This window comes from Amphibalanus amphitrite, unplaced genomic scaffold (assembly GCF_019059575.1).
Source record: "Amphibalanus amphitrite isolate SeventyFive unplaced genomic scaffold, NRLGWU_Aamphi_draft 001133F_arrow, whole genome shotgun sequence".
Classification (NCBI taxonomy): Eukaryota; Metazoa; Arthropoda; class Thecostraca; order Balanomorpha; family Balanidae; genus Amphibalanus; species Amphibalanus amphitrite.
The window spans coordinates 205,413-227,957 of NW_024882627.1; the positions used below are offsets into that span (position 1 = coordinate 205,413).

The 22,545-nt window shown below is 47.2% G+C and overlaps 1 protein-coding gene across 4 annotated transcripts; it reads right to left on the reverse strand.

The window, feature by feature from the left end:
- Positions 1-626: 626 nt before the first annotated feature.
- LOC122370461 (2-aminoadipate transaminase-like) lies at positions 627-22,195 on the reverse strand. Of its 4 annotated transcripts, none has more exons than XM_043346118.1 (9): positions 22,022-22,195; positions 8,630-8,694; positions 6,205-6,345; positions 3,491-3,606; positions 3,090-3,244; positions 2,720-2,881; positions 2,038-2,308; positions 1,547-1,661; positions 627-1,153 (listed from the first exon to the last, which is right to left on the reverse strand). In XM_043346118.1, exons 3-9 carry the CDS (start codon positions 6,334-6,336, stop codon positions 842-844), a joined length of 1,263 nt encoding a protein of 420 aa, XP_043202053.1. In that variant the 5' UTR covers positions 6,337-6,345; positions 8,630-8,694; positions 22,022-22,195; the 3' UTR covers positions 627-841. The 4 variants fall into 4 exon arrangements, with proteins under 4 accessions (XP_043202053.1, XP_043202050.1, XP_043202051.1 ...); XM_043346115.1 differs by having other exon boundaries at positions 8,630-8,810; positions 22,022-22,144; XM_043346116.1 differs by having other exon boundaries at positions 8,630-8,731; positions 22,022-22,121.
- Between the last annotated feature and the right edge of the window lie 350 nt (positions 22,196-22,545).

Genomic DNA, 22,545 nt, shown 5'->3' on the forward strand with positions numbered 1-22,545 from the left:
TCAGTTACTGGTTATCACACCGAGTGGTGACCTCGAACGGGCCCATCCCCGCTGCTGCAGCGAACGATTCGGTCACCATCTCAGTCGTCAGCTGTCGTGCGGTCATACCATGAAGTGTTTACGGTCGTATTCCAAACATGGCAGCCGTGTGGTCCGATTTGTATACGGGACGGAGTTAGCGACCAGGCGGGCTAGCTGTCACGATGGCGTCAGATGCAGGGGTGTTTACAACCGCCACACCCCTTAGAGACTTTAGTTACATCAAACTCGTATAGTCATACAAATGTTGTGTCGACCAAGTCGACTTTGGGCCAGTAACAGGTACTTATGGTTGGCACAAATCAAATGCTATTCTGTTTTCAGGCGGCGGTAGGTTGGCTTATTATATTAGCTCACTGCACCAACAAATGTTGCTGTTAAAGTTATTTAGTCGAGGCGTTACTATTTTACGTTCGAATTGTCTTGTGTTAATCAGTTATTGCATTTGAGTTGATAGATTGCGCACAAGCATGATTGGTGCAGGCACATCACATTTTTTAACACTATATTATAAATAACAATGGCTGCCAACCAAAATAGGTACCTACTACTTATATTCACAATTCACAAATGCAAAAAAAAAAAACTATAAGAACCGGATGTATTATTGAGCTTTCAAGTAAATATGCATTGCAAGACACCTTCACTAGCCCCATACGCGACCAAGGCATCACAGAGCCTCTAAACTCGTCACAGACCCGTGGGATACGTTAACAAATGACATCAATTATCACTTCGCTCGGCACCATACACCAACAAGACATCACCGCCCTCCGGTGACGTCCGAGAGTCACTGCCAGCATCACTTTCCACCGTGTTCTGCCTCATACTCGAGCAGGGCGTCACAGAGCCTGGACAGAGCCTCCTGCAGAGTGTCTCGGCTGAGGTAGCTGATGCTGATCCTCAGGTGATGCTGACAGCCGCTGCCATTCACTGAGAACGCGGCGCCGGCGCGCGCGAGAACGCCGCGGTTCTTCTCACACCAGGCGGCGAACGGGACTGTGTCGAACGGGCAGCACAGCCAGACATAGAACCCGCCGCAGGGGACGCTCCATTGGTACCGCTCCGGTGGCAGAGTCCGACCCAGGAAGGCTAAGGTCAGCTCCAGTTTCTCCTGGAATGAAAGAGGAGGCTTTAGACAGATGTTCTGACTATGTAGGTGCAGTAGTCAATGAGCTCGGGCAACGCACGAAACGCAAAGACAAGGGCGCTACTGAAACGGTCACGCCCTTTCAGCGTTTTCGGAAACTGACCATCCAAGTGATTCACAGGACACAGCTTTTCTCATCCAACAAACGAGCTTTTGCACGATGGCATTGGAAGCTCGGACAATTGATCTGAGCGGTGAACTATGAGACTTGATCGACCCGACTTGCTCGAGCTAAACGTTTTAGACGTTTTATGTTTGAGAATTGAGCGACGTTTCTAGGACAAATGAGCATCTTTGATCTTACGGTCACTAAATCTGGAAAAATGTGCTCTGCAGAGTCCGGTACCAGTTACTGACCTGAAGGACGGCGATGATGCCGTCAAGGTGTTTGTCCAGCAACCCCAGCTGGATGGCGCTGGCCATCACCGACGACATGAAACCGTTCACAGCACCGCCAGAGAACAGAATCTTCCTGCGAATAACAATGCCGTCGCTTATTTTGCAAGGCTGGGCTGGCACTTAAAAGCAATTAAAAGGTTGATGGTTCTCCCCTTATCATTTATTCGATAATTTGGCAATATTTTCTATTATCAGATTACACAAAACAATTTTGTTATATTTCTGTTGAATGATTTTTATCACCCACTTTTCCGATAGGATGTTCATAATTTCCCGATGGGATGCGTAAAATGTCACATAAAACAGAAAACCGTCAAGCGCAATCTTCTTCAACTATGATCGATTTTCGACCATCTCCAAGAAGCTGTGTCATGGTAACGTAACTGGACGAACAGTCAGCTGATGGCTGTCAGTCGGTGCGTTTTCTACCCTTCCCTCCCCAAACTTACGATTCTGACAGGATCTCTATCATGCGTGGCGGCGCCTCCAGCCAGCCGACTCGAACGCCCGGGGCGCAAATTTTCGAGAACGTTCCTGCCGAGACCACGTGACCCACTGGGGTCGGCGGGGTCACGCCCGGGGTCGGAGGCGAGTCATGGTCGTAGGTGATTAGAAGCGGACCGACACGAGCCGGCGGGTACGTCAGCAGGTTGTAGACGTCGTCGCAGAACAGCAGGACGTCAAAGCGCCTGGCCAGCTCCACCAGGCCACGGCGCTTCTCTGTTCGAAAACAAATGGCATAGGCAAGGATCAGGGTAAAAAAGGCACTCAGTCACTTCCCGCGGTTGCTCATTGTATTCGTCCGCATGGGAAATGCCGAAAAAACCAACTTGAGACCGAAGAAAGAACAGCGTCGGGCAGAGTCAGCTCAAATCGTTTTGTGCTGATAGGTAGGCTGTACCGCAATGCAGAAGTGCGTCGCGGCACAGCTTTTACGATTTAACAGTCCATGCGCTGAAATATTTGTTCTACTGAGTAAAAAGAAAGTAGGCATTGCAAGTACGACGTCAAGAAGAAAATGCAAACACCTGCTTCGTTGCCTCAGAAAATATCCGATCGGTCGGCTTTGCCAGTTCAACGTCCTATACGTTGAAGGCTTCGGTTAAATTTCGGCGCGGTCTTTCGTCTTACCTTCAGAGATGGATGCGCCGGTCGGGTTGTGGTGGTCCGGGATGAGATACATCAGACACCAGAACGGACGCCGTGGTGTGGGTGTGAACTGGCAGCCGGCCCGCAGCTTGGTCAGCTGCTGCTCCAGCAGGGCCAGGTTCGGACCGTCCTCCTCCAGAGGCACTGCAGGTGTGACACCGGCCATCAGAATCAGTCAGTCCAATTCAAGTCAGCCGAATTGGCCGGCAATTCTGGGGACTAAAAACACGACATATAAATAGACGACGAAGAGTGTGTTTCATATTGTTGAACATCGGGCAAACAATGAGATGTAGGCACCTAACTTGTCACTGCACACTGTGTCTGCCAGCTATCAGCACTCGCCACTCACCGGACACCAGTCGCATGCCGAGGTCGTCTTTGAGCAGCCCCAGGGCGAGGTAGTAGGAGGGCTCCTCCACCAGCACCAGACCGCCCTCGCTGAACAGCTGTGACGTCACCAGGTGGAGGGCGTGTGTGGCACCACACGTGAGCACCAGCCGCTCGCTGCGCCGACCGGCCGGTCAGACCAGGAAGGTAAGCACAGGCGAAGGGCTTCGAGAGGGACAGTTGGTGCTTCAGTTGCCGTAAACAATTCGAAGAAAGCTTGGAAGACGGCACGAGCTTAAACCCGTCTAAATAAAATAGTATGGGTACCTATTACAGGTAACTGTTATTGATTTATTTCATAAGGTGGGCTTTCAAAGCTAGTAGAGTCAGCAATGGTGACTCGTTGATCGTTCCACGGCTCACCTCTTCACCTCTCGTCCGTATCGGCGCGACAGGAACGATGCCAGTGACGAGCGGAACCTGTCGCTGCCCAGCTGCGGGCCGTAGTTCAGGTTTGGACAGGTCGGCGGCTCCACCTCCTGTCAGGAACAGTGGCACCATGGCCAGGCTTATTAGTGTTATGATGAATAAGTGATTTAACGGGAATGTTAGCCTAGGCCGAAATGATTACGTTGACTTCCACTAAAAAATATGGGATGAATAATGCACGTTTCCCATTTTTACCCAACACCGTAAGCGCAATCGACCGTCACCACACACACACACACACACACACACACACACACACACACACACACACACACACACACACACACACACACACACACACACACACACACACACACACACACACACACACACACACACACACACACACACACACACACACACACACACACACACACACACACACACACACACACACACACACACACACACACACACACACACACACACACACACACACACACACACACACACACACCACACACACACACACACACACACACACACACACACACACACACACACACACCACACACACACACACACACACACACACACACACACACACACACACACACACACACACACACACACACACACACACACACACACACACACACACACACACACACACACACACACACACACACACACACACACACACACACACACACACACACACACACACACACACACACACACACACACACACACACACACACACACACACACACACACACACACACCACACACACACACACACACACACACACACACACACACACACACACACACACACACACACACACACACCACACACACACACACACACACACACACACACACACACACACACACACACACACACACACACACACACACACACACACACACACACACACACACACACACACACACACACACACACACACACACACACACACACACACACACACACACACACACACACACACACACCACACACACACACACACACACACACACACACACACACACACACACACACACACACACACACACACACACACACACACACACACACACACACACACCACACACACACACACACACACACACACACACACACACACACACACACACACACACACACACACACACACACACACACACACACACACACACACACACACACACACACACACACACACACACACACACACACACACACACACACACACACACACACACACACACACACACACACACACACACACACACACACACACACACACACACACACACACACACACACACACACACACACACACACACACACACACACACACACACACACACACACACACACACACACACACACACACACACACACACACACACACACACACACACACACACACACACACACACACACACACCACACACACACACACACACACACACACACACACACACACACACACACACACACACACACACACACACACACACACACCACACACACACACACACACACACACACACACACACACACACACACACACACCACACACACACACACACACACACACACACACACACACACACACACACACACACACACACACACACACACACACACACACACACACACACACACACACACACACACACACACACACACACACACACACACACACACACACACACACACACACACACACACACACACACACACACACACACACACACACACACACACACACACACACACACACACACACACACACACACACACACACACACACACACACACACACACACACACACACACACACACACACACACACACACACACACACACCACACACACACACACACACACACACACACACACACACACACACACACACACACACACACACACACACACACACACACACACACACACACACACACACACACACACACACACACACACACACACACACACACACCACACACACACACACACACACACACACACACACACACACACACACACACACACACACACACACACACACACACACACACACACACACACACACACACACACACACACACACACACACACACACACACACACACACACACACACACACACACACACACACACACACACACACACACACACACACACACACACACACACACACACACACACACACACACACACACACACACACACACACACACACACACACACACACACACACACACACCACACACACACACACACACACACACACACACACACACACACACACACACACACACACACACACACACACACACACACACACACACACACACACACACACACACACACACACACACACACACACACACACACACACACACACACACACACACACACACACACACACACACACACACACACACACACACACACACACACACACACACACACACACACACACACACACACACACACACACACACACACACACACACACACACACACACACACACACACACACACACACACACACACACACACACACACACACACACACACACACACACACACACACACACACACACACACACACACACACACACACACACACACACACACACACACACACACACACTTCACAGTTCCTCCTCATCGCGTTGACGCTTACCAGCGCGTGTCGGGTAGACTCTGCCAGCAGCTCCTTGGCCTTGTTGAGAATGTCCTCGTTGTGTCCGCCGTAGGCCAGGCTGAGCACATTGGCGTCCGAGGACAGGTCCTCCAGGTCCTTCGGGGAAGTCATCGCTGACTTCTGAAACGTAAATACGTGTGTCCGTATAATCATGTAACCTATGCTATGTGCTATCCTAAATGGCGTATGCAGCCGACCATAGCCGCGTTTACATAGCATTTTTGACGAGGCTCTAGCTCGTTTATTTGGCGATAATTTCGATGCAGTGGTCTTCAAATATTTAGAGGGATCATTTTGTAAATTGTTAAGCACCATTAGCATCTTTTGCAACATCACGAAGGGAGACATAAGCTTGCAACAAACCCTATGTAAACACGTCTAATAATGCTTCATGGGGCACCGGTGATGATGATGATTGATGATAATGATGTTTATGTTTTAGGAAGGTCCGGACGTCATTTGTTTGAACAGCACCCATTTATTGGTCACAAAAAGACGCCTATCCATTCCAAACGGTAAACAAAGTGCTTAACCCGGCGGCCGCTGGGCCTCCGCGACACTCACCGGCCGCTGGAGGGGAGGGGGGGGGGCATATAGTTGCCCCCCCCTTTACATCTGCGACGATTTCGTCGCAACGCGAAGAGGCAGAGAAACAAAACTTTGCACACATCTTCATTCTTCCTGAATACCTAGCCGAGGTTGTGTCCAAATTTGGTGTCGATCCCATTTGAATTGACGTCACAATGACGTCAGAAGTCAAATTATAGATTTGCGACTCTCAGTTTCCTCACGATATATCCGATATATGAGACCGAATGTAAAGGACCGATTATTGGTCAGGAACTAGTTGGAAGTGTACTAAGTACTTAGATGTTTAAGGATTACAGCAGGTGCTGTCTAGTTCATTTACGGGTGTTTCATGCTCAGCGACATCAGAAACGGTCCATATCGGAAAACGACAAAAAATATGACGTCACTGTGACGTCATCTTAAGTGCTACAGCCACCAAACTTTCCTCAAACATTGCTTGGTATTCATTTGAAACTATGCCAAGTTTCACGCTCATAGCTCATCAGGTTTCGGAGATATTCCACAAAACGTATGGGGGGGGGGCAACTTTATGCCCCCCAGCGGCTCGTGGGTTAACCCGCGCCCCGCTGGGGGGGGGGGGCAGAATCTGCACCCCCTCCCGTTTTTCGCCAATAACTTCTAAACGCGTTACGCCAGCAACGTCAAACTTACAGTACCTTATCATACATCAATTTGACACGTTCCCTAAAAATTTGAGCGAAATCCGTCGGATTTGTTTTTTAGAAAATGACGTTTTAGTGACGTCATGTTCGCCATTTTCGCCAAAAAAATCGCAAAATTTCAAACGCCGCTAACATCTTCATTTTTAAAGGAATCAAGACGTAACAAAAAAGGTTATACGTGACTCTACTTTGTCTATCAAACGGCTATCTCGGTTTTTTGAAAATGTTGGATTTTGGCCCAAATTTTATTTCTAAAAAAATCGACTTTTTTGGGAAAATAATTATAAAATCCAAAATTTTTAATGTATCGAAAAAAGCAAAATATATGTCATAGAAGTGGTCTATGTGCACCTACATACCAATTTTGAGAAGAATCGGTTCAAAAATGTAGGAGTTATTCAAAATTTTATGACGTCACGACACGAAAAATTTTTGAACAATGAATTTTTTGGAACTTCTAGACCTTGTACGGAAACAAAAATAGCACCATTCGACTCGCCGTGAAAAACTGCATCAGATAGACACCTTTTTAGGCCTTAACAACCAACTTCAAAGTTTGACCTCACTTGACCTGACCTTGACCTGACCTCGAACTGACATTCATCCAGAGGTGGTCCATAACACTAATTGAGTGTGCCTATTGAATTCTATGAATAAAATGACCCATAAAACATGTGTCGCACATGCCCTTTTCTATATTTTGTTTTTGGTGACCTGACCTGACCTGACCTGACCTTGACCTTGACCTTTGAATGATATTGTAAGTGCAACGAATATTATCTTGGTAGCCTAAGAACACGTTTTGGGCAATCAGTCTCAGTCCATTCTTCGGCAATTACGGTGCAAGGCCGATACTGTGGAAACTTGCATTTTGTACCCTTGACCTGACCTTGACCTGACCTCTGACCTACTTATGCAAAAAAAAAATTGAGCTCTTAAGATTCGCCTCGTTGAGAGCTTTCGATTGCCGTTTTTCCCGTCTTTCTACGACCATCGGTTCGGAAGTTAGACAGGGGGGGGGGGCAGAATCTGCCCCCCCCCCCCCCCAGCAGGGCGCGTATGGCTGAATAGCCCAGCGGGGCGCGGGTTAAGCTAGATCATTCTTCAAACTCATAATCACGACATTATCCATGATCAATGGATGGACTTACCGATGATGCGGCTCTCGTATGCAGCACGCCGGCCGAGCTCCGTCCCCTCGCGGCTCCAGGCAGCACTGCTCGCATGAGACGGTACACAAACACTGGCCTCGGCTGCACAGATTGGCTAATACATGCTGGCCGCTGACCAGTCAAACGAGCCGACCCTATAGCGCCGACCTTAGCGCCGACCCTATGGTGGGTGAGCATGACAATTATAGGGAGTCTGAGGATAGCTGACCACTTATTGAAATATCGTTCCCAGAAAGCTAGCGCATTGGGAGACGTATTGTCGTGGATTGGGACTTTGTAATGTATCGCTTCTTTTACCATGATTGTTTGGGTTACCAACTGCATGAAGTCCTATCAGCAAGCGGCATATGGCCTGGCAGTGTTTCATAAACAAACACTAGAGTTGCGCAATACACAGCGCATGTATGTCCCACGAGTTACGCCACACCAGCTCGAAGCTACGAGTACACCGCACATAGGCATTCACTATTCATCGCAGTAATGTACGCAATATGTATGCTTTATGTACCCAAAACGTATGTGCTTGTGCAGCATGTTCACACATTTTGTTGTCGTGTCACGAGCAGATTCTATGGTACATTATACGTCTCCTTAGAACGCGCCAGAGCGGTGGTATGCCCGACCAGAACGGCGGCTAACTCGTTTCCCATGGGCTGCGTATACCAAGCGGGAAGCGCCGAACGGCTCTGAAAGGTCATCCAATATCAACGATAATAATTACTGGGTGTATTTTAGTAGATTCAAGATAAATGAAGAAAGCGAAAAATGTGAGGGTGGAACAGAAAAGCAAAATACGAAAAATAAAACAAAAGACAAGCAACGAATGACAAAATAGTGCACGGAAGATACCAAACGCATTAAATTAAATCCCTTTGGACGGGCATCAAAAAGGCAAAAACATCGATTACAAAAATGTCGAAAAAGCCATAGATCAAAACTCAAACATCGAAGAAAAAATAAAAATTAATAAAGGATGCATTGCAGAAAAAAGCGCGAAAGCGACCCTAAACTATCGAACGTCCGCTTGTCTCACTCCCAGGGGCTCAATCGTATATTGTCGTGACCCACCACCGCACCTAACGATGACCTGAGCTGCCTGTCCGGCGCCAAATTTGAAAGACAGCTTGACCATAGGTATGGATGGTGTTCACGCATCCCTTTCCATCAGTCACAAGCGTAGCAGCCCCTGGGTCTTGGCATCACTGCTCCGGCCGGCGCGCTCGCGACAGTACGTAGGGTGAATTATGAAAAGTTTTGAGCCTAACATAGTTACAGGTGACGCAGATTAATGAAACTTTGGTCACACATTTTGCCACTATTGATATGAATGGACACAAAATTGTGAAGTCCTAGCACTTTTTTCCTCACTTTTATAGTGCCTTGAATCATGCTATTTTGGGTAAGTGCTCGCGGTGTCAATGACGTCATTATTTTTTGTGAAGCGTCATCCAGTCAGTTTTTTCTTTAAGCTTAGACAGAAATAGACACCCTAAGGATGCCAATGCTGTTTAAAAGATTAAATTTGGGATACTTTGGAAGGCTCAGTAATTCATTGTTTACATTGCAACCAGTGAAAAATACCCTGATTTATTGTCCTGGTGAAACACGACCAATTTTGTCAGGATTGCCCTTCTGATCTTCCTGATTTTCTAACAAAGGTGTATCAGTGGTTCATCCTAGTAATGCCCAATTACAGTAAGACCCTTTGAAAAAAGTACACTTGCAAGACATCTCATTTATTTTCCGAATTACGGAACACTTTCCTCCTTGTTGTGACTCTGACATTTAATTTTTCAGATTAGAGTAGAGACGTTCTTTCACTGACTCCACTGTTCTTCCAGTGCTGGATTGAAGTGAAACACCCAGTTAATCATCGGTAGCGAAAAGTGACTTTGAATTCTCAGAATCTGCTTCAACTAGCTCCAAATGTCATTACACATCTCTCGTCGTGCTCTGCAGCAAAAAGCCGAGAGGCCCATGGGCGCCGCCACCGGGGGGACGGGGGGGACGCGTCCCCCCACTCTCAGAATGGAAGGGGGACGTCCCCCCAAACTCATTACGGAGCGAGCGAAGCGAGCATAGTCTTTCGTAGGTTAACGGAAATTTCTGAACATGCCGTGGTCACGCTGTTCCTAGGCTTATATCTGAGCAACCACTTGACCGATTTCGGTAATTATTGTAGGGTAGCACTAGATTCATTCCTTCTAACGAGCATCGGACTATTCCCGATGCATGTGAGTGACCCCATATGCACGTGCCACGTGAAAAACGAAGAGGTGTCAGTTTTGTAACAATTTCAATATCTCGGCAACTACTGGGCCGATTGCGCTGAAAGTTGGCATGTAGGTATACCCACTAGGCAATGCATATCCATGTGCCACAGTTGCACTGAAAAAAATCGGGGAACCCCATTTCTTACAATCTGACACCACATACTCCAAAATACTCCTAAATTAGGCTCCGTTTTCATGATTTTAGGATGTCATGGGTGTTGTGACACCCGACACGGGAGCCCCATTACCTTTTGACGCCGCAAAAATGTACATGACCCCCTTGGGAGAGGTTCGGCTAGCGAACTCCCCAAAAATTGCAGGCCAAAAAATTGGAGTGTCGCTGAGACACCCCCGTTGAAACCCCTCTGGGGTGTCATTATCCTGGAGTGACACCCCGTGTTTTCAGCTTCAAATCCTACCGATAGATGGCGCAAACTAAAGTTGGTAAAATCGGGACCTGTTTTTCACGAATGGCTGGTGCATGTTTGGAGCTAAGGCAAAAGCGTGCATAGCGTAGAGTGGCCAACTATATCATGATGATATCTAGACTGATTACCGTGACATACGTTGGTCGTGCACACTACAGGGCGCCGCAAGGCCGCGAACGGAAAGAGTAACTCCTCACCCGGTTATAAATATAGTCTGAGATTCTCGTTCCGAAAGACATTTAATCCTCGCCGGGAGTTTTTCGGAAGTATAGGGGAGTGAAACTTCTCTGAGAGATTCCCTGCTGAAGACGCGCGGTTCCCCGCGTGGGGGTCAGGAACAATATGGGGAGTTATATCAGAAAAATAGGGGAGTTGAGCTGCTATATTTTACACCCTAATTTGGGAGTTTGACACCCTGTCGGGTGCTTAGGGACCAAAAAGGGGTGCTCGGCTGATATTTGAGGGGTGTCACCTGCAGTCTAACGGAACCCCATGTGGGCCGGCGCTGACCCCCCTTTAGCGGCTGCGACTCCCCACTATGCGTCGAAACCTTCCTGGGGTGTACGCCAAACACCCCATTTATAATAGCTCAGCGACTCCCCTCAAAACACCCCACTCGGGTGTTATTTTTGACATGACCGTCAATACCCCGTACAGGGTGTCATTTTTTCTTTCAGTGTTGAGCTGCTATATTTTACACCCTAATTTGGGAGTTTGACACCCTGTCGGGTGCTTAGGGACCAAAAAGGGGTGCTCGGCTGATATTTGAGGGGTGTCACCTGCAGTCTAACGGAACCCCATGTGGGCCGGCGCTGACCCCCCTTTAGCGGCTGCGACTCCCCACTATGCGTCGAAACCTTCCTGGGGTGTACGCCAAACACCCCATTTATAATAGCTCAGCGACTCCCCTCAAAACACCCCACTCGGGTGTTATTTTTGACATGACCGTCAATACCCCGTACAGGGTGTCATTTTTTCTTTCAGTGTGGGGTGCTGCTGCACGTGCGCACATGCAGGGGTCGATTCCAGATCTCGAGAACGGCTGAACCGATTGTGCTGAAATATGCTACATGGTTAGGGACCGGTTAGTAGGGTGCCGTGCAAAAGTCAGTTGGAACCCATTTTGCACGTGCGCACGTGCAGGGTGCCGCTTCCAGATCTCGAGAACGGCTAGGCCGATTGCGCTCAAATGTGGCACATCGTTAGGGACCGGTTAGAAGGGTGCAGTGCACAAGTTAGTTGGAGGTATCCCCTCGCAATTTCGCACGTGCAAGGCTCACCCCACCCTCTCGCTCGCTCCGTTAGTCGCCCCAAAAGGCGTTTTACTGGTTGTTATCCTACTCGAAATTTGATTAGGCCCTTCGGTCCAATGAGACCATTTCAGAGCCGCAAGTATGAAAGAATTAGTGGGAGACATTGGTCTGGGCAGCCACCCCAGTGAGCCACTTGGGATGAACCCGACCAATTGAACAAGCAGCCCAGCCCACTGGCACTCACTGCACCCGGCAAAGGACTATAGCTCCAGTGGAGCCATTCCCACATGGGATAGAGTTGCCCGTCCAGCCCGGAGCAGGGGGCTGCGGCGTGGAGGAGAAGGATCTGACTGTCCTGAGGATGGAAGAGATGGAACGGCCGGTGCCGAATCTGAGAGGGTCCAGGAGGTTTAGATACTCAGTATATGGGGTGTGGGAAGCATATTTACGTCTGGACAACGAGTTGCGGGGAAAAGTGCTAATTGTGTTGCAGTTTTAGGAGCCGGTGATTAGGCTGGATTTTTGGGTTACTTTTTCGTTCCGATTCATGTATTTCATAGTGTTTGGCTTTTGAATATTTTATTTCTTTCAGATAAATATTACTTGTCTTACAACTTTTGTAAAAACGTTTCATTTTTTTATAAGCCGACGTTCAGAGTCCTAAAAATACATCAGCACTACAATCATTGTAAACAAACAAATGGAGCACCACTTGGCTCTGTTTCAAGGCCATTTTTTTAGTTTATCTGGTGGTTTTCTTGCTCTTGTACGTCGTTTTGTTGGATGTTTTGAATCCCTTAAGATTGACTTATATCATATTTAAGAAGTATGTTGACTGAAAACAATCTGAAGTGTCCAGGAGGCTGACAGAGGTCCTGACTACTGAGCAATATCAATATCAAGTTGAACAAGTTATGAAATTTTGGTTGATGAACGCAAGTTGATCGGGCTCATATATCAGCAAGAAGAAGTAAAATTAAAAGAGCTTATTGTCCAAAACAAGCTATAATATTGCAGACCTTGGAGCAATACTGAAGAGCACGCTGAGCAGGATCATGCCAGAAAATGTTGACTGATGAGCGCATATTGATGTATTGGTACGAATATTGAATGATAACTTACAACAGCAAGATAAATTAGTGCTAACTATCAAGTTAAAATCTAGAATGAATGGACTTGGACAGTTTTACTATGCTTAGATGCTATGCAGATTGTAATGTGCATCAGGTACTCAGTGTCTGGCAAATGAAACATGCGATCATTCCATTGCTACTGGAGGAGAAAGCTTGGATCACTAAATCCACTTTATGTTGATTTTGATGTTAATCATCATCACTGTATTTCTTGAAAACAGGATTGTACTAAAATTGTCAATGTGACAATCCATGCAACGATGTGATCATATGTGTTCATAGTCATTCGTGATAGTCATTATTGGTCCAATATACAATGGCAAAGCTCTCAGTCTCTGCGTTTCTTCCTGTGGATGGCCAGCAGTGACTCAGAGCTTAGAAGTATTAGTTTTCTTCACAGGGCTGGGATAAAAGTACTGAGGGTACTGAGGGTACTGAGGGTACTGACTAGGGTAACATTTAACTTGATAAAAAGTACTGAGGGTAATCTTCCACCAAGGAACCCTACTTTGACATGGTATGAGATGTAGGCACAAGTAGGCAGGTGCTCAGTTCCTATAGTCAGTAGTTGGGTATGTTTAGTCGGGTTAGCTTAGATCAGATTGTTAGTTTTTTAATTTGCCAAATGTCCATAAAAATGTGACCTGAGCAATGAGCATGCTTGAACCTGACTAACCTGACAGCTGACCTAACCTCAATCATCACACATATTTGCAGCCTACCCAAGACCTGCATGGCAGTAGCACCTAGTCATAGGTAGGTACTCACCCTAACTCAATCTTACCTGCTAACCTTCAACTTGCCAAAAGTTAGCTCACATTGCCAAGCTGTGTCCAGGGAAACAGTCAACTGAGGAACTGGCTCATTGGGTGGCTGGTGTGAGTCTGTGCATTTAAAGTGTTTCTTCTCTGAAGCTGCTCTGCACTGCTGTATGTCATGTTAGATGCTCAGAAAATGTGGGAAATGATTACTAAGCTACTTTAGTGCTTTGTTAATGCTCGAGACATGAACAAGTACAGATCCTGCAGGGTACAGCTATGAGTTAGGTGCTAGGTGAGTATGTTATGTGAATGTGCTGTTCCCTGTTTGACCGTAAGTATACAAACAAGCACAGGGTCACAGTTATATTCAATCTCCACATAAACATACAACAAAACGGCCATATAGCCTAACTCCGAACACACCACAGATAACTTAAGCCTTTGAAGGCACAAAAATGTTTTGATTAACAGGACAGGTTTACAATATATCCTCTGTCCTTGGGGGATCTTGCTGCCAAGTTGAGGTATGATGACTGAACTTCAGGATTGATCAACCTTTTCTTAGCCACTGCTTATATACGAGAAAGACCAAATGCTTGTTTGTTTTGATTTACAGGACATGTATACAATATATCCTCTGTCCTTGGGGGCTCTTGCTGCCAAGTTGAGGTACGATGAGATGACTGAACTTCAGGATTGATCAACCTTTTCTTAGCCACTGCTTATAAACGAGAAAGACCAAATGCTTGTTTGTAAACTGCGTTGAAAATTTAATGATCCACCTTCAATTCTGACATGAAGGCACAAATGAAATAGTTTCCTCTCCTTTTGGAATACACAAAGCAAAATATCTAATAAATTTTAGTGGATGGACAAGAGCAATTAGCATAGCTTTCCCTCAAGTTAACTTCTGTCACTCATGGACTGTTGATGGCCCGGGACTGTTGATGATTTACACTGACGCTTATTCGCTTCATATTTTGTAACAAACGCGCTAAAACTGCAATATAACAGCACTATATGCTTCTTGACAAAATGCAAAAGTATTAAAAATTTAGCCCTGATGGCATTCATTCTTGGTGGAAACGTAATTACAAAATATTTTGTACTAACTATTGAATTCCGGCCGAAAACAGTGCACGGTTTAAAAAAGAATCATTCCAATGACGGTCCATTCTTGCGATCCTGAAATCGCCACTATTTCCGGCCTCTCCAACGCAACTCGTTGTCCAGACGTAAATATGCGGGCCTACATGCATTGGTCTGACCCCTGCCACCTCGGCCAACAAAATCTCTAGCTCTTATCCGACCTGTCATCGCGGAACTGCCGATTTTTGATATCGTGATCAACGTGTGTCGTATAACACGACTGGCCGAACACGGGCCTAATATATTTCGTCTAACCAGCCAAGAGCATGACTTTACACCAATCCGACCTCGAAGTCAAAATCCGAACATTTTCGAAGACTTCAACTCCGACTCTGGCCAAAACTGGCCAAAACAGTCAACTCCGACTGATTCCGGCTCCGACCCCACACTTCTGCAGTCACGCTACACTAAATTTCTAGCTTCTAAGAAATAAGCTATACGGTTGACAGGGCCACAAAACTTTGAGGCGACTTGACTACTTGACTTGGTTTTCCTGACCTAAGGTTTTCTGGTATCAAGCTTGTTACACGGGCTGCAAAATTCGTATTTTGGAGCAGTTTTGCCTAATGTTTTTTGCCAATTTTCGCGGCGCTTCGCGCCGATTCGTGCACAAACCAAAAAGAGAGATTTGTGACTATGCAACGCCCCCTCCTCCACGCGGGTATGCAATATGCATTACCTATGCAATATGCATTATCGATCATATAAGTGGCATACATCAGCAATTATACCGTGATAGAACACGACACGAGGCTTTGCCGTGTCAAACTGAATCGGACATTAGATGTGTATATAGGTAGGTACTCGGTGGGAATGCGGTCTATAGCCATTACTTGGAAATACCTAAACATGGGTGTCCATTTCCGCCAAGTCGGGGGGGGGGCCGAGCTCTCCAAATTCCCCGCCGGCTCGGCCGGCTTGACTTTGGAGCCTCAACAGACCGCGCAGGTAAAGGTCACCGCTAGGGCGGCGGATTTGCTGCGCCCGGGCACCCCCAACTCGGTAGAAATCGACACCGCTACTACCTATATTGCAGCGGAAGCTGATTACGCGTTGACCAAGCATAGTACGTAGTTCAAACCAGCTGAATGCTGATTGGCTAGCATTTTTCCGTAAGGGAATGGATTCCTCGGTAAGAGAATGACAAAGTGTAATCTGTGGGAATGACTTCAGTCTTCAAACCTAAAATCGATACCAATATATTTGGCTAGGGTGATCGTTGGGCCATAAAAGCTCCTGATTTGTTCTCGTCTCAGCTCAAGCTACATAACTGTTACTTCAGTTCAAAACCCTATGTTAAAAGTGGCATATTTGCTTTAAACGTTGAATGCATCCGACCGAAAAAGCCACGGTAAGAATGTCTACTTTTGGGTTTTTAGTCGGTCAGTCCGTCCCCCCCAGTCAAAAATCCGTGGCGGCGCCCCTGGAGAGGCCCAATGAGCAGAGACCTTTCTCATGTCATGCCCATTGGTAAGAATGTCGCCAGCTTGCTCCTGGGAGATGTCCATTCTTACCGCTATCTGATGAGCTCACAGTCTTGGATCCAGCATCCACACCCCTAGAGCAGGGTCAATGTTTTCGGATTTTGTCACATTCTACGGCGTTTTTGATATTTTTTCATTTTGGACGCTGTTCCAGGTTCCTGCCCTGCTTGAAATTAGCAGCTCAAACCTTAACAGTGACATATGATGGGCCACAACCAATAAGTTTAATTTCAGGTCCTTTTTAATTTCAGATGAAGGCATGGCTTTGAAATCGCAATACTTTATAAAAGTTCAATTCTCGATTTTCTCCCTTTTCACCGAACGCGTAATCTTCTTCACTTTAACGGGCTCTAAAAACGAAACGAAAAGGACTAGTACTTCAAAACTTGGTGTACACACCTAAAAATGAGTTTGCCATAAAATGCTGGGATGAAAACCACCCCTTTCTTGGCTCGTTTTTCCGCCATTCCGATGGCGCAAAAAGTGTCCAAAACCCCGTTGACTTAACATGGGGAAAATGGAATCGCACGTGCCACGTGCCACGAGGTTTTAAGCGAGTAGCGACCGGTGCCATAAGGTAGATCGCCTCCGGGAGCCCATACACTGAACTTTTTACGAAGATTGTACATTTCGTCTAGGCTGCGACCAAGATGTCTCGATTCGCTGCCAGACTTGCAAAACATAGAGATGTCCAAAACAAAACAATGGAGATGTCCATTCTTACCGCTATCTGATGAGCTCACAGTCTTGGATCCAGCATCCACACCCCTAGAGCAGGGTCAATGTTTTCGGATTTTGTCACATTCTACGGCGTTTTTGATATTTTTTCATTTTGGACGCTGTTCCAGGTTCCTGCCCTGCTTGAAATTAGCAGCTCAAACCTTAACAGTGACATATGATGGGCCACAACCAATAAGTTTAATTTCAGGTCCTTTTTAATTTCAGATGAAGGCATGGCTTTGAAATCGCAATACTTTATAAAAGTTCAATTCTCGATTTATCTCCCTTTTCACCGAACGCGTAATCTTCTTCACTTTAACGGGCTCTAAAAACGAAACGAAAAGGACTAGTACTTCAAAACTTGGTGTACACACCTAAAAATGAGTTTGCCATAAAATGCTGGGATGAAAACCACCCCTTTCTTGGCTCGTTTTTCCGCCATTCCCGATGGCGCAAAAAGTGTCCAAAACCCCGTTGTAACATGGGGAAAATGGAATCGCACGTGCCACGTGCCACGAGGTTTTAAGCGAGTAGCGACCGGTGCCATAAGGTAGATCGCCTCCGGGAGCCCATACACTGAACTTTTTACGAAGATTGTACATTTCGTCTAGGCTGCGACCAAGATGTCTCGATTATAAAAATTTAAGAAAATTTATAAAATTTATAAAATAGTTGTACAGTTGTACGAAATGTACAATCTTCGTAAAAAGTTCAGTGTATGGGCTCCCGGAGGCGATCTACCTTATGGCACCGGTCGCTACTCGCTTAAAACCTCGTGGCACGTGGCACGTGCGATTCCATTTTCCCCATGTTAAGTCAACGGGGTTTTGGACACTTTTTGCGCCATCGGGAATGGCGGAAAAACGAGCCAAGAAAGGGGTGGTTTTCATCCCAGCATTTTATGGCAAACTCATTTTTAGGTGTGTACACCAAGTTTTGAAGTACTAGTCCTTTTCGTTTCTTAACCCTATTCCTGGGGGGGGGGGCCTCAGGAGCCCCCCCTGAGGTTTTTTGGTTATATCTCCCAAACGCGTTGAGCTAGGAAGCTCAAATTTTCTGACTTTTCCTAAAAGGCTTCTACGCAACATGTCTGAAAATTTTGAGTTGATCTGACCTCAGGTCAGGTCACCAGAGGCGGTTTGGTGACGCTACCTCAGAAAAGTTTGCAATCACGCCAGAGCTAGAGTTTTTGACCGATCAATTTCTTCTCTTCAGGGTTTAGTTAGGGTACCAATATGTGCAATTTGTATATCTCGGAATTTTGATATCGGTGACCTAAGGTCAGGTCAATTTCGCGACCTCCCCATTATAAGTCAATGGGGGAAAAATCAACTCCCTGTTTTTACCACTAAAACGGGTCGGAATGGCCCCATATACCATACATGACTTCATATACGATCAACCTTCACTACCTTGAGGTCTGTTTTGCTGTTGGGCAGCTGTGAGGTCATGTGACGTCATCAAAGGTCACCAAAGGTTTTTGGCCAATAACTCCGTACAGGAACAAGATACAGACGCGTGGATGGTCTCATTGTGTTCAGCTCGTCAAGACGCATCGAATGATATACATGATGACCTCGAGGTCACGTGACCTGAGGTCAACCTTTGACCTTGACCTTTCGAGGTCAACATATATATCATTCGATGCGGATTGACGAGAGGATCACGATGATGCCCTTAGTTTGTTCCTATCTTGACTAATTCGAAAGTTATTCGAGAAAAACTCTCTCCATATCTAGTGCCGCCATTTTGACTTTTTCGACCCCTGTGACGTCATCTTTGACCTGACCTGAAAATGACCTTAGTAAAAATTGTAGATCTTGGCCGTGCGTATCCGATGCCGTTTACCGCTTGTCGCTATCTTGCTTCGTTCTCGAGATCTCAGGGGGGGGCCGAATCGGCCCCCCCCCCCGCCAGTTCTTGTCCCGGCGGAGCCCGCCAGGAATAGGGTTAAATTTTATAAATTTTTATAAATTTTTTATAAAACTATAAAATAGTTTTATAATAAACCTAAAATAGTTGCAAAATGTGTGACCAAATTTTCATGTGCCACCTTTGAAAGATTTCCCATTTTATTTTTCCTAGGATAAGAAGCTTCTGTTTCTACCTAATATCGCAAAAAAAATCAAAAATGGGCCTGGAATAGTGCCTTTTTCGCCTAAAAGTTTATCGGTTTTTCGATATGTATAACAACTGTAGTGGGCTGACCTGTAAACAGGCGTCGGCAACAATCGCGAATGCGGCGCACATGTGACAATAAGCAAAGGTCATTATAGAGTTACGACGTACGGGAATGAGTTATCAGCTGTCTAATCGTAGACAACACAATGTCGAGCCGTAAACTGTAAGCCTGTATTGGTATTGTTTCTTTTATTTGGCTGTCGAACATTATTTATGGTTTGAAATATGATTTTATGTAAAATAATTGATATGAAAAAGCCATCTCTTTAGTTATGACCCCATTTCACCATACGCAAGTGGCAGAAATGACAATGATCAGCTGACACATTTTTCTTGGCCGAAGTCAGAGCGCGCGGCCCGACGCACCACCACCGCACTACAAAGTATGAGCAGAAGCCGCGCCCAAAGCCAGGGCCCCGGTAACGTGAGGTAGCCGAGTCGGGGCGGCGTGCGCTGACCCAAGCCAGGGCCGCAGCTTTGGGCGCGGTCTACCGCATCCCCGCGGGCAGCCCCGGGCTATCACATGACACCGGGAGGACGCGCGGCCCCGGCTTGGGTCAGCGCACGCTGCCCCGACTCGGCTGCTTCACGTTACCGGGGCCCTGGCTTTGGACGCGGTCTACCGCACCACCTAACAGGCGTGTTCGAAACCGCAGGAGATGATGATGAACGGGTTTATCGAAACTTGATTGGATGAGCATATCGGTAATAGCGATTTCAGTGTGTGCATTTATTGTTCATAGTGGTGTGAAATGTGGTTGGGGTACGACCGACAACCCGTCGGGGCGAATTTCGCACTGGGGTACTCAAAATTTGAAGAATTTAAGACGTTTCCATGAGTTTTGAAGGTATGGATAAGTTCTAAAAATCCGGTTCTCCTTATCTGGGCCATTAACTCCATACGGTCCAGGAAAGCTGGCACACTACCTTTAACCTGCGTCACCTGTAACTGTGTTAGGCTTAAAACTTTTCATTCACCCCACGTATAGTACCTACTGATTGTATTGTATAGTATAATGTATTATATTGCATACTGTCTGGAAGAGACACCACGCTGGAGGGCCTCTACTCGCACCAGTTTATATATCGGGTGAAAGCGAAGCTCAGTGATTAACCGCATCGCGACAGCTTTGGGCAATAGTTACCAGATTGATATGATGTTGCCTGAATATTTGGTCATTCGATATTTCACTCTCGCTAGGCTCTCGGAAGGACATCACTACTCCGCCCCTACCCCTTCCACGCCCTAGTGTCCAAGTCCAAATCGTCTATGACAGGACAGGCTCCGGATGTCCGCCCCTACAACATGCCCCCCCCCTCACCCGACACCGCCGGCGGCACCGAGATGCCGACGGCACCGAGGCGCCAAGCATGCCGACAGCACCGACGATGCCAGTGGCGGCGCCCGGCAGTCGGTGGGCCGTCCGGCGGCCCACCGACTGACGGCCCACCGACTGCCAGTCGATGAAACCAGCCCACGGGCGGAGCAGAGGCGGGAGCAGGAAACGGCGATCGAGGCAGTCCAGTCACATTGACAAGTTAAAACCGACCACCATGAGCATCGACGAAATAAAGATCACTTTGGTTATTGATTTGGGGACACCAGCGCGTCGCGTGACGTTGGGTCAACTCCGGTGGGCCCTCCCAAAGTACAAGATGCAGAGTCGCCCTTGCATCAGACTGCCCCGCCCCTATTCAGGGAGGACACTATGAGCGAAGCCACCGCAACGGAACCAATCTGAAAGAACAAAATACAGATGTTTTACTGCACCGCCATCCATGCCAAGTTTTTCACTCCTGATCATTGACCCGACTGATCCAGTCTGCAAAACATGTCAATGTGTTTTTGGCGGCTTGCCTACCTCCACAATCGACAATGCATCTCTGTGCACCGAGCGCTTTCCCACACCGTGGTGACTGGTGGGCGAAGCAGCGCCCATTGCAGCCTCTCGTCCCACCCCTTATTCGAAATCACTTGCTCGAACTCACCTCGAGAGATCAGCTTATGCCGCGCACTTCCAAGCCTTCACAACAGCCGAAACAGCACTGATGCCACCATAGACAAAGGTTGAGGTCGCTAGTCACTACCGAGACCGACCGTTTCGACCCAGGAATGGAATTCTGATTATCACGCGCGCCACCTACAGCCCTCTAGAAGAGACTAGTTCATGAACTCTTCACAAGATGACGCCCGAAGTCCCAATCCTATCATTAGTGATTTATCGAGTCTCAGGGTATAAGAGTCGAGAACATGTTCCATTCCGGTTTGACTTCTATGCACAAGCACAGGAAGTTAACAACTTCCATAGATCATTACAATTCTTTTTTATTTTGCAACGCCAGTTGAAGTGAAAAGGTGTGAAAGTTGAAGCCGCTAAAAGCGATTGTCATTTACCTGATTGTTCTAGGAAGGTAAGAACACTGACTTAAAAAAGGTCATCAGACCAAATGTCGTGTTGTTGTGCTCCTCAACGCTCAAACCACGCTCAAACAACAGTCAATGTCTTAGGCAT